This window comes from Rhinatrema bivittatum, chromosome 4 (genome assembly GCF_901001135.1).
Source record: "Rhinatrema bivittatum chromosome 4, aRhiBiv1.1, whole genome shotgun sequence".
Classification (NCBI taxonomy): Eukaryota; Metazoa; Chordata; class Amphibia; order Gymnophiona; family Rhinatrematidae; genus Rhinatrema; species Rhinatrema bivittatum.
In genome coordinates this window covers 62,512,360-62,526,277 of record NC_042618.1, presented here as the reverse complement: position 1 = coordinate 62,526,277, position 13,918 = coordinate 62,512,360, and the positions used below count along the sequence as shown (strand labels likewise).

The 13,918-nt window shown below is 42.3% G+C and overlaps 1 protein-coding gene across 5 annotated transcripts in view; it reads left to right on the top strand.

The window, feature by feature from the left end:
• The window catches only part of KIAA0586 (KIAA0586 ortholog), a 299,701-nt gene that overhangs the window by 253,307 nt on the left and 32,476 nt on the right, over positions 1–13,918 (top strand). For all 5 annotated transcript variants that reach the window (XM_029598209.1, XM_029598205.1, XM_029598206.1 and 2 more), the window contains one exon: positions 5,569–5,634. In XM_029598209.1, coding sequence (XP_029454069.1) covers positions 5,569–5,634 — 66 coding nt within the window. The remainder of the gene's footprint in view (positions 1–5,568; positions 5,635–13,918) is intronic.

The following is a 13,918-nucleotide window of genomic DNA, read 5'->3' as shown; positions in this document are numbered from 1 at the left end:
CTAAACACATTCCCTGAGCTGAATATTGTCCTCTCCTCCGCAGCTAAAAGTCTGCACACTGTTTCATGATACGGGTACTTTTGCGGCAGGGAAAAGAAAGGAAGGTGCACTCATACTTTGCCCCAGTTGCAGAGTCCGTGGGTACTTTTGTACCCTGTTCCCCCACTCCTTGAATTTTCAAACGAACACTGCAGGTTGTTTTCTTTTGACAGTTGGCTTGCAGGTTGCCCACAAGCTGTTTCAAAATTGTCCCTGAATGGTCCTTGATGTAGCCAGTACCTCAGTTTAACATCTGCCATGAAAGACCATATCCTCCAAAGCATCGAGTCATTGCCACGTTACTGACTGGGAGATACAGTGTCCCCTAAAGAGATGCCAACATCAATTTGGCAGCTGCAGGTTTTCATAGAGGTCTGTCATGTCAATATTCATCTCGCCCTACTTAACTCCTGCGATCTTAAGGATCAGAGCTCATGGTGGAAAGACTGCAGATGTTAACATTCCATTTTAGGGCAGGCGTTCATCGCTTCTTTTCTTCTCAAACCCAGATCATGAACAAAATATTGTAAGAAATAGTCTCAGTGAGGGCAGAACAATTCCTGTAAGTACTGATATGTCTGTGCAGTTTCTAACAGGGGTCACTGAATATCTCCATAGGTATAGTCAAAATACTGATGGACTATTATATATTTATAGAATGTATATACTGCAATATTAACACTTCAGTGTGGTTCACATTAAAATGTCACAAATACAATGTATAATATGTAATATAAATTCAGCACCTAGCAGCATTAACCTAACATCTAATAACAGCAGTGGCCGATGTTCAAAAGATTCTGAGCCCTAAATTTTAGGCCCTAAATTAAGTGCCTATTTTCAGGCAAACTTGGGAGTATTAAGTTTTCAGCTGAAAATTCACTTAAATTTGGGTCCCTAAAACATAGGTCCCTAAATGTAGGCCTGCTTTAAATTTGCCTAGTGATAAAACCCTAACCCCTAGATTCATCAAAATGTTATAATTTCTCATGGATAACGCCCGTGATAGACGCGCCCCTTTTCCTTATGATCATTTTTTAATTACCACAGTGCCCAGCCAGGCACTGGCTGGGCACTGTGGTAAAGAGAGACTCTGGTAAAGAGAGACTCTTTAGAAGGCCTTCATAGTATTCAACTATTTATATCACTAAAGGAGAGCAAGCTAATAACCTGAGGTGAGGTTTTGACGGTGGCTTAGAGTTTTGGGGCCAGTTTGACATGCAGAGTGAGACGTACAAACAGCACAGTACACATTGGTGAAGATTTGACATCATTTGGAGTGAGGAAAATCTCACAAAGATGAGATTTCTACAGTGTTCTCTCACCCTAGCTTGAATAGTACCCTGGTATAGAGGCCATCAAGCTAGGGCAAGCTCCGCCTCTGTAGTCATCCACTTTATATGTAAACATAATGAAGGTAATTTTATAACTGTGCATGATGGGCTAAAATCTGTGCATACCTTTTGCATACAGACTTTACGCCAGATTATCCAAACAAACTTATGTGTATGTTTGCTTTGAAAATTCATACATATGTTCCAGGATACGTGAGCACACACACACGCACACCTGTAGAAAGAAATACCTGTTGTATTGAGGGCGTAACTTTTTGGGTGAACTCAGATGCACACTTTAAAAAAAACCTCAAAATGTGTGTGTGAAGTTCCGACCCTTATCACCAGTTCCACTCCTCCCCCACCCTCCCCCCAGAATGCCTCTCTAAAGTTCATGTAAAAAGTTTACATGTACTTCTATGCACATCGAGGTAGGTTTTAAAAGCCTGCTGCTTGCCAAAATCAGGGAGATGTGTGCACACGTTGGACTCACGCACGCCCACCGAATTTGAAAAGCCATCCAGATGCATGTGTATCTCCCACTGCACGCGTATGTCACTCGATTTTAAAAAGGGGCCTGAGCGTTTTGGGGCATGACCAAGAGATGTGCGCATAAATACATACCCCTGGGCGAGCCCAAGTCCGCTGCCGCGTAAGTTTTCTTCTGCTATGGAGGAGGTGTAGCAACAAATAAATTAGCCATTTCTGTTGGGTTTAAAGGGTCTGTGATATCTGGGGGGGGGGGGGGAGGGGGGATAGTCTGTCAAACCAGCGGGGGGTTGGAGGTCCTAGCTCTTAATTGGATGAACATGTGGACAAACTGGTAAAACTGGTCATGATGTGGATGCACATTGGTTTTAAAATTCCCTAACTTAGTAGAAACAGGATGGCTAGATGCATGCCCACTTAAAACTAGGCGCACATGTGCGTGCACTGCAGCTATCTTATATCGTGCACACAAATGTGCATGCAAGTTATAAAATCGCCGCGTCCCTGAGTGCGTGCCGACACATACTCGCCAATGTGCGCCCATGCACTGCTTTAAAAATTACCATCCCTGAGCCCAAGTCAATTTCAGGGCTTTAGGTGTGAAAATGGCTTTTTCAGTGAGATGCTTTGAAAGTGGATGGCATGCATTTTCAAAAGCAAAGTCCGGCTCTAAGTGGCTAAAAACTGAGTAGAATGGATGAAATCGGATAAGTGGCTTTTGATCCAGCTGAAAGTATATATGCAATTTTATAACACACAAAACTTAAGACACAAGATGTTTTCGGGGGTGTAATGTACCCATGCACATTAAGCGGGTAAATTTCCAAGGCATTTATGTACTTAGAATGGCTTTTTGAAAATGACCCTGTACATGTAAACGTATGCACGGAATGATTGTGTGCATTTTTCCAGTACCTCAAAGAGGCATTTGGGGGCAGAATTGGGGCACAGAAATTATTTGCACCCGTACTTCCTGCTTTTGAAAGTATTCACGTAAATGTTTGCATATTCATTTTTACCTGTTCTTTTTCGGGTGCCAATGTGCACGTCCATGCCGCGCTAAGGTGTGTGTGTGTGTGTGTGTGTGTGGTCTCGCTAATTTGAAAAGTTTCCCAAATGTACGCTTGTAGCAGAGATGTGTACTTTTAGCTGCACAACAAGTCACTATTCAAAAAGCAAGTCTGTGTTTGAATATTGACTGAATGTATGCAGGCTAAAATGTAGGCACACAGCGTTGCCAGTTCGGTGCTCCATTGACAGTGTACCCCTAAGTCTACTAAATCAGATGCGCACTAATAAGGTATTAGCCCCAACTATTACCCATCTCAGGAGCATGCTTTTTGCTCACTAGCAAAGCATTAGAAGTTGAGCAAAAATCCATTCGGTCTGCCACAAATGAATTGCTCTGCCATTCTTTCCAGTCCCTTAGCTGAGGGGCACAATCTCCAGTTTGCTGTATAACTTTGTCATTCTGGAGGGACAACCTTGAGGTGGGATATTCTGTGTTTGGCTAAAGATATACACACAGAGTCTGATTTATCTGCTTTTATGGCTGGTTTGGTTTTGAGAGAGACTTTTTGTTCCACTTCAGCAAGATCTGCTTTTTTTTTTTTTTCCCCAATTTACAGTCCTAAACCAAATGGCTGTGTAAAGTAGCGTAATATTTCTGGAGACCTTTCTGGGCAGAGTGTGTGCTTGAGGAACGAACTTCTCCATTGCTCTTCTGATAAAGCAGTCCTTTTGCATAAATGAAATACATTTGGTTGCCTTGGTTCCAAGTTAGACGAAAGCGCAATTTCTGGAGTTTCCAGATGACTAGCGGAATGTATTCGTGAAAGAGGTGGGACGAGGAGAGAAAAAAGGTGGCTTTGTATGGACAGGGTCTATAGGGTATAGTCAGAGCAGCTTAGGGAATCTCACATTGCATGTATTTCTGGACTCCAAACAGAAAACGTCATCTTCTAAGCACCGTCCGTCTCGCTGCCTTCTCACTCGCTGGTAAATGGCTTATTATTACTAAAGTGCTAATATTTCCTACACTAATTTCTCAAACGTAGCCTGTAAGTAACTGGATTTGACTTGGGGAAAACATGTTAGGATGGTAGAATAACATGAGGGCCTTGTTCAGAAAGAACTATTTTCCCATTCTATGCCTATGGGGAAAAAGAAAATCTCTTCAATAAAGCTCATTGTCTTTAAATGAATGAATATACCAAGTGTAGCAGCTGAAGAATTCTGCGGAGACTCTTGTGGGCTCCTATTTGAAGAGTGAACTTAAAAGCACCTTTTCATTGTAGCCCATCAAAAAGTTTGCTGTGCTGAAATGTTGAAGCATGGGTGCAGAGCACAACAGTTCACTGCTGTGCAAACACAAAAAGCTATTTACAAATTATATTTTCTTCATGCTTTGGGGCTTATGTGCCCAAGGAACCTTTTTTTTGATCCCCTGCAACAGATTTCTGCTCCCCCGCTGGGTCCAAGCAAAGAGCTCCACTCCTTGATCTTTTTGCTCTCTGATAGGGCCCAGCAGGGGTCGGAGGTTATCCAGGAGTATATGATTGAGAATTTGTTCTCAGACATAAATAACATTTGTATATAAAATGTATTTGTTCATCTCTAAAGGGTACTTTACGCACAGGAAAAGGAGTTTCCAGCATTGTCAGCTTGCAGCCAGCCAGTGTATGTTGAAATGCTGCTTAGATAGAGATGATGAACCCAAGAACAAAAGTTGCTTTACTTGCAAACTAAGATTAAGGCAGGAAGAGGTATTGTTTTGTGGCTCAAGGATGGCATATTGAAATGCATGGAGAGAATGAGTGTAATTACAGTACCGGGGGTAAAACCATTTTGAAATGACAAACTAGTTTCCAGGCATAATGGGATTTTTTCACTCTGAAAGCCCTGGTATGCTTACTTGAGCTTAGTTTGGTAGATGGAAGCACCCAGCCCTTTGAGGTAGCTATTGAATGGGTCTATGGTCCAAATGTTATTTTGGAAGACTTCAGCTTACTTTGTATCAACATTACAGGGCAGCAATGTGATTTTCACAGATGTTTTTAAGACCTGATGAGTTCTGGAATGTATTTATTTAAAACCATGTGAAACCTGAATCCTTTTCTTGAAAGCATATTTGCACTCTTGTGTATTTGCTTTCTCTTCCTGAGTTCTGTTTTTCTTGGTTGTTAAGGCAAGGTGGGTTCTGTAATTCTGTGTTATGTAAAACATTGTACAATTCAAGGTAATCTGTCTGCTCCAAAGTCAGCAGAAGGGAGCAACAGTAAGAAAGCCAGCTCCCCTTATTGTCAACTTGTGAGTTTCAAACTTGTGCTAATTTAAGCCCAGTTTGTGTCTAAAGCCAAGGAGCAAAGAGATTGAATTGATGCAGAGGAGATCATGTCACTTGTTGTTTGCAGTTTGACACCCCTGAGTTAGAATCAGTGCTGCATGTAACCAGCAAAATATGGTGACTGTTTATACAGTAAACCCATTTAATGCCAAGGAATCTTGTTTCAGTACGTTTAACTCAGTCAAGTAATCCCTTAATAAAGGATGATACAGAGACTTCGAGGAAGAAGAATGTGTTAATCTTAAGTGTTACATTATAAAAGGAGTGTATTATTTTATTATACATGTGTTAAATTTGGAAAAGTCTAACAAAGAGATTAAAAAAAAAGCAGAGAATAAAATCAAATTCATTCTCTTTTAGGTTCACCTGGGGACTTGGATCGGACTCTCATTGAACCCAACGCGTACCTGACTTTGTTGCTCTCAGGTAAGACTGACGGCGTTGTGAACCACTCAGCTACGTTCTTTGAGATGCTTTCGAGCTGCTCTTTTCCTAGAGGATAAAAATCAAAGCCATTTACTCATGAAAACTGGCTGGCTGAAGACTGCCCTTCCTCCAGGCGGCTACAAATCTGTAGATTCCGCTGTATGTGTGCACTTTTCGAGGAGGCGTTCCTGGGAGCGAGGGCAACAGCACGCGTAGATTGCAGTTTCGCATCTGCGCATGTTATTTTCCATGGAACCGGTGCTCTTGAAAAAAGCCAGTGCAAGTGTCCACAAGTACTTTGAACTCCCCCCCCCTGCGTGTTTCCTATTGAAAGTGTGCATGTGGACTTTTAAAAATTGAACAGAGGGTAAAGAAGTAACCACAGACTTTGTCCCAATGCAGACAAGTTAACAATTGCTGCTTTAATGACTGACTTGGCATAAACTCATGACACTAAACTCTGGGTATGAAACACATTCTGCTAATACAAACCAGATGTACCCCCCCCCCTCACTTAAAAAAAAAAAAAAAAAAAAGATAGTTCTCGCTTCCCTTTTGTGGGGAGTATCGAACATCGGATAAAAGGGCTGCAGGTGCTGCTTTCTGAGCATGGAGGACAGCACTTGAGAGAAATCCTTCTTAGGGAGGTTTATTGTTGGGGGACAGGACAGGGTTTAACCTTTGAAGTCAGTATGAAGCAGGGTGAAGCAGCTGGATTCTGGCAAAAGACGAAGCAAGCCTTTCTGACTCACCGCTGCTCAGAAGAGAACAAGAGCATGCGAATTGTTTTTACAGGTGCCTTTAACTTTCCCCTTCTATAGGAGGTACGGGCTTTATTGTTGTCTTTGAGTTTAGACTTTGTAAAACAGTCGTGCAGCACCGTCAAGGGTTTATAACCTACTTTCCGAAGGAAGAAAAGAAAGCTTATGAGATCCCAGTGTCTGTGTGCGTGTCTGTCGGGGTTTTCAGGACATAGCAGAAGGATCCAAAGGGATCGTGACACAGATTTTTTGGGTATTCACGTACATGTACAGACATGCGCAGACGCACGCCGGCCCAGCCAGGAAGCTCCGTCGGTGCGGTGTGGAACGTCTTGTTTTTGACAGTTGTAGAAAAATCTAGCAAACAGAAAACAAAAAGGTTTGTTAAAATATTCAGGTTCTTAGTTTGAAATGAACGCAGACGTGACTAATATGATTACAGAAGAAACACCAATTAACATCAGATTTGCTTACTCTGTACAAAACAAGTGAACTAAACTGAAAAGTCCTAAGTGTATGTTTGCTTTTGCTCAGAAAATCATATTTGTATTCATCTAGAAGTAGATTTTAAAAGCCTTGCACGCGCAAAAAACGGTCAGATGCATGTGTAAGTGGGCCGCGCAGGAGCTACGCGAATTTTAAATAGCCGGGAAGGGTTCACGTACATTCATATAGTCGTGTCGAGAAAAAGTAGGCAGAAAAAGGGGCAGGACCTGGGCGTTCCAGAGGCGGGGCCAGCACTGACCTGCGTAACCCCTAATTTTCCTCAGCCAGCAAATACGCACGTAACTTTGCTGCAGCTCCTCAAGCATAAGAGTCATGTGAACGTGTGAGTGAGAGAGAGAGAGCAAGAGAACCTCTGTATAGGGCTTGGCCTGACACTCGATATATGCACCATTGTACGGGGGCGCTTTGATTCGGGGTAAGTTTTCGGGAGGTGGGTTGGAGTTTGGGGTGTGGAATTACAGCAGCATTTAGGGGTATTCGTTGTAAAATTGCCATCATTAAAGAATTTTAGACTTTATAAGTGATAAAAATTCTAACAAGAGGAGTTGATTTGTACACTGCCATCTCTGCTAGCTTCATTATACAAATCAGCTCCTTTTCATCGCTTATAAAGTCTAAAATTCTTTAATGATGGCAATGAATACCTCTGAATGCTGCTATAATACCTCACCCCGAATCAAAGTGCCCCAGTACAATGGTGCATATATTGAATGTCAGGCTGAGCCCTATACAGAGCCTCTCTCCTTGCATAAGCTATGCATGTAAAGGCTGCATGTGAAGAGCATTTTTAAAAACTGTAAAAAAAATAGCGCGTATCTTTGCAGGCAGCGAGATACGCACATTTATGGGCACAGGTGCGTCCCTTTTAAAATCTACCTGTTAATGAGCCAATAAGAAATGTGAAATAAATTAAACATTTTTTTCTCCTAACGTTGACAGATAGTATTAGTCTGTTTTATTCCTACTTAGATAAATTGACACACAATTACGCATACCTGCATATCCAAAAACATGCACCCCCACCCCTCCCATCCCCCAGCTCAAAGCCCAGATTAAGAAAGAGGCTCCAGTAATAACAGTAAAGTAGAGAGTGCCTTTGGGCCAATAAAAACCTATCAGTAATTTTGCAGTATATATAATTACTGTGCAATCATGTCAAGATTAACTTTAAGTGGCCTAAAATATAGGAACTTGTAGGAACTGAACCTCTGGCTTTTTTTTTTTTTGGAAAGTAAAGGAAGAAAGATTGAATTGCCATGTTTGGAGCCTATCGGCAGTAATGTCACTTCCTCACTTCACTTGCTTTTGTCCTTTCACACACCTGTCCATGAGCTAATTCATTATTGTAGGTCCGGTGAACGCTACACACATTTCAGACAGTACCACAGCCATGACATTAGCAATCTTGTGAGAAGAGCAAAACTGCTGAGTAAAAGCTTATCTAAAGCCATACCCCCAAAAAATATCTGTATAAATCTACGTGAAAACTGTCATCAGGAAATTGGTGTATTGAGTGCTGGAAATTGGCACTGCAGGTAACTCGGAACTTCAGGTGGGGTCCAAGGCTGGCCATATAAAAATCCCCAAAGAGTACAAGTTCTAGTATGCAAAGCAAACCTGAAAGTAGTACATCCCAAACAGGGAGGGTTGGATCATTAGTGGATAGTGGAAGGCTTGCCTGTGTTTCTCATTGGAAACATCTAACCAGAACATTATTTACTTATTTATTTTTATTTATTTAAAACCGCATCTCTTCCATGTAATCCAATCTGTTCAACACAGATTACAAATCCACAATCACAAATATTAAAACAGACAATAAAACAAATAATAAAATAAAATAGAATAATAAAAACATAAACTCATTGTACACCAGTCCTCAGAACTTAATATTCTCCCCACCATATGCCTTTCTAAATAATTTATCGTTCAGTAACTTTCTAAATCTCAGATAATCTTGCTTTTGTTGCAGCCATAAGGGCAATTTGTTCCAAATTGTTGGAGCTGCAATCAAGAATGCCCTTGATCTAGTTCCACAGAGGCAATAGTCTTGCAAGGAAGGAGTGAATAACAATTCCTGGGAGGCAGAACGTAATGTACAGATGGGTATTTATTTCAATTAAATATGTAAAAAAAATAAATATATATACAGACATTTGCAATTGATTTTTTAAAAATGTGGCATCACATTTATGGTATTAGTATGATCAAAAACAGCACAACTTGGTCTAGATTTTGAAATCATTTGATTTTGTGGTTCAAAAATGGTGTCACCCAAACAAGGAGCCTAGGGATAATTGATTCTAACCTATTTTTTGTCTATCAGATAAAGGCTGTAGTGAAATCTGGTTTTTAGGAATAATGATTGTTATGTGGGCTTAAACACTTGTTTCAGCCTGCAGATTTCAAAGTAGTTGTGCAAGTTTTTATGTTACTGACATTAGACTATTGTATTTGGTTTTCTTGGCTTTACCAGCATTCACTCTAACTTTAATTTTTGTAGACCGCCGCGGCTCAACTTATTTCCGGTCACAGTATGAGAGATCTCATCTCACTTACTTTGTTTGACCTCCACTGGCTTCCTATTAAGTGGAAGATCAAATTTAAAACTGCGATGCTTTAATATAAATTGCTTGCTGTCAATGCTTTACCATGGATGAACGTCATGCCGTGTGTATATAATCCCACAAGGGCACTCCGCGCATCACAAAGAGCCCTCCTGGACATACTGATGGCTCGCTAGGCTAGATTGGTACTTTCTTGGTGGCGGCACTGATATTTGGAATGCTCTGCCTCAGGAACTAAGGATGATAGAGTGCACACTCTGACATTTCAAAGTCTGTTAAAAATGTTTCTGTTTAGACAAGCCTTCTCTTGAAGTACAGACCGACTCCGGTTTGATTTAAGTTGTCATACTTCCGGATTGTTATCTATTTCTTGTAATCCTGTTTTCTTTTTTCATTATTTTGTATTTTAAGCCATCTAGGTAGAGGCAGCATATAAATATAATAAACAGGTGACGTGGGTACCACAGCTTTAAAGAAACAAGGAGTTCCACAATCTGCCATTTGATTTTCCCCCATGTTCGGAATACCAAAGACAAATGGACATTTTGCAAGCCTTTTTTCACAAACCTGTTTCAAGTACTGTTTGTGTTTAGACAGGGATGACTGCGTTTCTCCTTATCGTATTTAGCAGATGTTTTAGGTCCTTCAAGGCACAAGTCACGGCCCCCAGAAGTGTATGCCACATGTTGCTCTAATTTATAACAGCATTTTGCAGTTGTCTAAGCTGACAAAACACTAGAGTGGATTAGCAAAGACTGAATCCATCCAGCAATGTACAGTAACATTGTTTCTGTGACCTCAGTCTGAAACCCTGAAAGTTAGGGGAATCTGTATTCTGAGGCTACTTCTGTTAGCAATGCAGAATGTTTTATTTTGGCCTTTTCCCTGCCCCTTTGGAATATTATATCAAATACAAAATTGTGCCCAGTGCATCTGAAAAATGTATTAGAGCATGTGCTTGGAAGGACTGAGGCTGCATAGCCTGTCATCACTACAGCTTCAAACGCTTGGCACTGTGGATGAAATTACTGTACACTCCTGAGAGGGGGCGATTTTCATTTTTAGGAAACCTGAAAACAGCTGTTGAAACAATGACATCATAGGAGTAGTGGCACGACTGGAGATTTATTAACCAGCTGGAGCTTTAGAAGTATTGAATTAGGTGCAGAACACAAAGGTTTGCTTTACTGCTTAACTGTGATTTACTAAAGCTTCTTCATTTGACGTTTAAAAAAAAATCCCCTTGGTGACCATAAATGTAAACAAGTAGGGATTCAGCACGACTTTCTCCTCTGCATTCGTTCAAAAATTCTGCTTCTTGTTTTGGGTTTTTAAAATATATATTTTTTATTTATTTTATTTAGATTTTTGTAACAGTCCTCCCTTGAAAGTTTCACTATACAATATTTCTTTGTCTGTTAGACTTCTTTCTGTTTCTGCCATTTTGTCCTAAACTGTTTTCAGGTTGTAGGTTTGCACGTTTTGGGGGATTAGAGGTACCCATCCCTGTTTATAACAGTACCCTGGATAAACTGCCAATTTCCTTCCTGTAGATTATAGAGATGTGCCATCACGTTAAACCAAAGAAATGAAACCAAGTGTTCTTTCCTTATTAATTGTAATCAAGGATGGAATCACCCTGGTCATTGGCCCCTGCCTCTGGCCCAGAAAAAGTTGCCTTGCTATGGCTGTCTGAAAGACAATGGCTGCTGCCTGCTGCAGGCCCAGGCTAGGAGGAGCTGCTGCTCTCCTCTCCCTACCCCTCAGGCTGAACAGAGGGGATAGTGGTGGAAGACAAGGGAGGAAGACAGGGATACTGAACGGAAAGAGAGGCTGAAGGAGGAGAAAAGACAAGGATGTTTAGACCCAAGGGCACACAATTACATATATAACCTCTGAGGCTGCTCCGGCTAGCTGACTTCTTCCCAGCTCGACTCTTGATCCCTGGGGGGGGTGGATTCTTTCTATGGAGGGAGACTCTGGTCTATGGCCCAGACAATGAAAGAAACTTTAGTGTGTCTCTTTTGTGTATTTGTAGCTGTGGCATCCTCTGGAAGGAGAAGCAATGAATAACCAAACAGGACCAGGCGCTGGGTGTTAAACAATAATTCACTGATTGGTTTAAGGCAAATAACAGTCCATCGTTAAATACTTGCGCAGTTACAGACTATGTCTTTACAGATAGCATGTTTCACTGTGGGTAGGCGCCCTTTCCTTTCAGCACACTGATTGGGCTTCCCATTGTGCACTCAAAGCTCCCCAGCAGCTTAACCGGGATTCCTAGGTTAGGGGTCCCCTTCTAGCATAGTAAAAAAAATCCTACCTTGCAGTTCAGTGTCTTCCTGAACACCCATGCCTGTGTCCTGGTCCCAAATTAGTAGAGATCCAGATGGGGTCTCCTTGCTCTTCCTTGACTCTTAAGCAGATCTGAAAGGGCGACTCCTCGGGTTGAAAAGTCTTTGGGAGGGAACCTACTGATCCAGCCAGGCTTCCAGTGAAGAGGGGTGACTTAAAACCTCTTCACAACAAAAAAGTGTATTTTCCTTCTTGAAAAACAGGATACTTTCTTAGCATCTAGACAGATGAATCCAGAACCAGTGGGCTATGTACCTCTACCAGCAGATAGAGACAGAGCAAACTAATGTCACAGTATATATACTCCTGTGGTGTCATCAGTCTGTCCGTATTCTCCGTCTCCAACAGATGGTGGATGTGCATCTCCCTACTGGGGATTGCTTTTGCTTTTAGAAGGAGAATTTGCAAAGAAAAATTAATTGCCCCGTTCTCCTGTGGTGATTGCAAATGGTCCTTCCCCCAGATGAGAATTCCTGAGGTGATTTCCATGGTCCCTCAGATGTATGCCTTGGTCCGGTAGCTGTGTTTTTAAGGTGGAGAGGACATAGCTGATTGTACAGTTTAAAGGCAGCGGGTGCAGGAGGCCAAGCGCAGCAGTGACAGCATATGCCCTCTCCCCCCACAGCCAGAGACAGTCTCTGTACTCAGCCAGGCTGAGCTAACGTAAGTGCCAGCCATTCCCGTTCCCAAGGGGGTTAGGGGAACTGGGCAGCTTGGCGGGTGGCTTGGCCTCATTGGGCTAGGCCCCACTATTAAGCTTCCTTTTTGTGAACCACATTGTAGGCCTTTTCGTGCACTTTTTCTGCACGCTCGGCTGCCTTCTACAGGGATCGTTGGTGCGCACAAGTGAGTCCTGTGCGTCCGATTGGTGCATGTGGCCCGTGCATGCATTCTCTCACATATCAGTTGTGCACCAAGGTTTGGAGCAGTAACAGTGCGCTTAACGTTTTAGCACACAAACTTGGGACGTATAAAATTTGTGCGCATAAATTATGTGTAAGTGGAGCTTCAGCTGGACACACAATTTTCAGTCGCCTGTTAAGCATACTGACGGATTAATTGTGCCAGTGGCTAAGAAACCTAAGCGTCTTTCTCTGTGTGCTACCTGTCACATTAGAGCATCTCAGCCTGAAGGACCCTCTAACTTATGCCAGTGCTGCTTTAGAAGCTCAGGGAGAATTATCTTCCTCTGATTTTACTAAGCCTGGGTCTTCCCAGCCTGATGATGGTTGGGTTAAGGATATGTCAGGAGGGACACCTAACCTTGGAACTCCCTTGACTGGTTCCTCAGCAGGGGATGGCAGCTCAGTTAGCACTGCACAAGTACCTCCTATTCTTGGCATGGATCCTTCTGCCTTTTCTTGGGCAGAATTTTTTCAAGGATTGCAATCCTTCCTTCAGGCGCAGTACTCAGCGCCATCCATGCTTGTCAGTGCAGATCCTCAGATGGTGGCCTCTCCCTCTTCCAGTATTTAAGAGCCGAAGTACACCTCAAGCTGCAGGTGTTTCTGACAGGAATCCAGATGGCACTGATGATGAGGCAGGTCCTGACTCCCTGGAGGATGGGGAAATCCCTCTGGGGCTGAAATTGTATAGAACTATGTTGAGGTTCTTTCATAGAGATGAATTGCTGGCTCTGATTTCCCAGACATTGCAAATGCTGGGAGTTCCTGGGGCAGATTCCATATCTGAGTCAAAGAGAAATCCCATTTTGGTTTCTTTGCGTAAAGTCTCTTGTTTTTTCCCAGTTATAGAGGCCATTCAAGAACTGGTTGATCTTGAATGGGATACCCTGGAGGCAAATTTTAAAGGGGGTCGGACCTTGGAAGGCCTGTATCGCCTGGATCCAGTGGTGAAAGAGCTTCTGTGTTTTCCAAAAGTGGATGCGCTTGTCTATGCTGTCTCTAAATGGATTACTATTCCCGTGGAGGGAGGAGCGGCCTTGAAGGATGTGCATAATAGAAGAATTGAGGCCATCCTTAAACAAGCATTTTAAGTAGTGGCAATGACATTGCAGATTGCTTCCTGTTGTTCCCTAGTGGCTCGCTCTTGCTTGCGTCTCTCTCAGGAAGTTGATGACTCTGGAGTGCATTC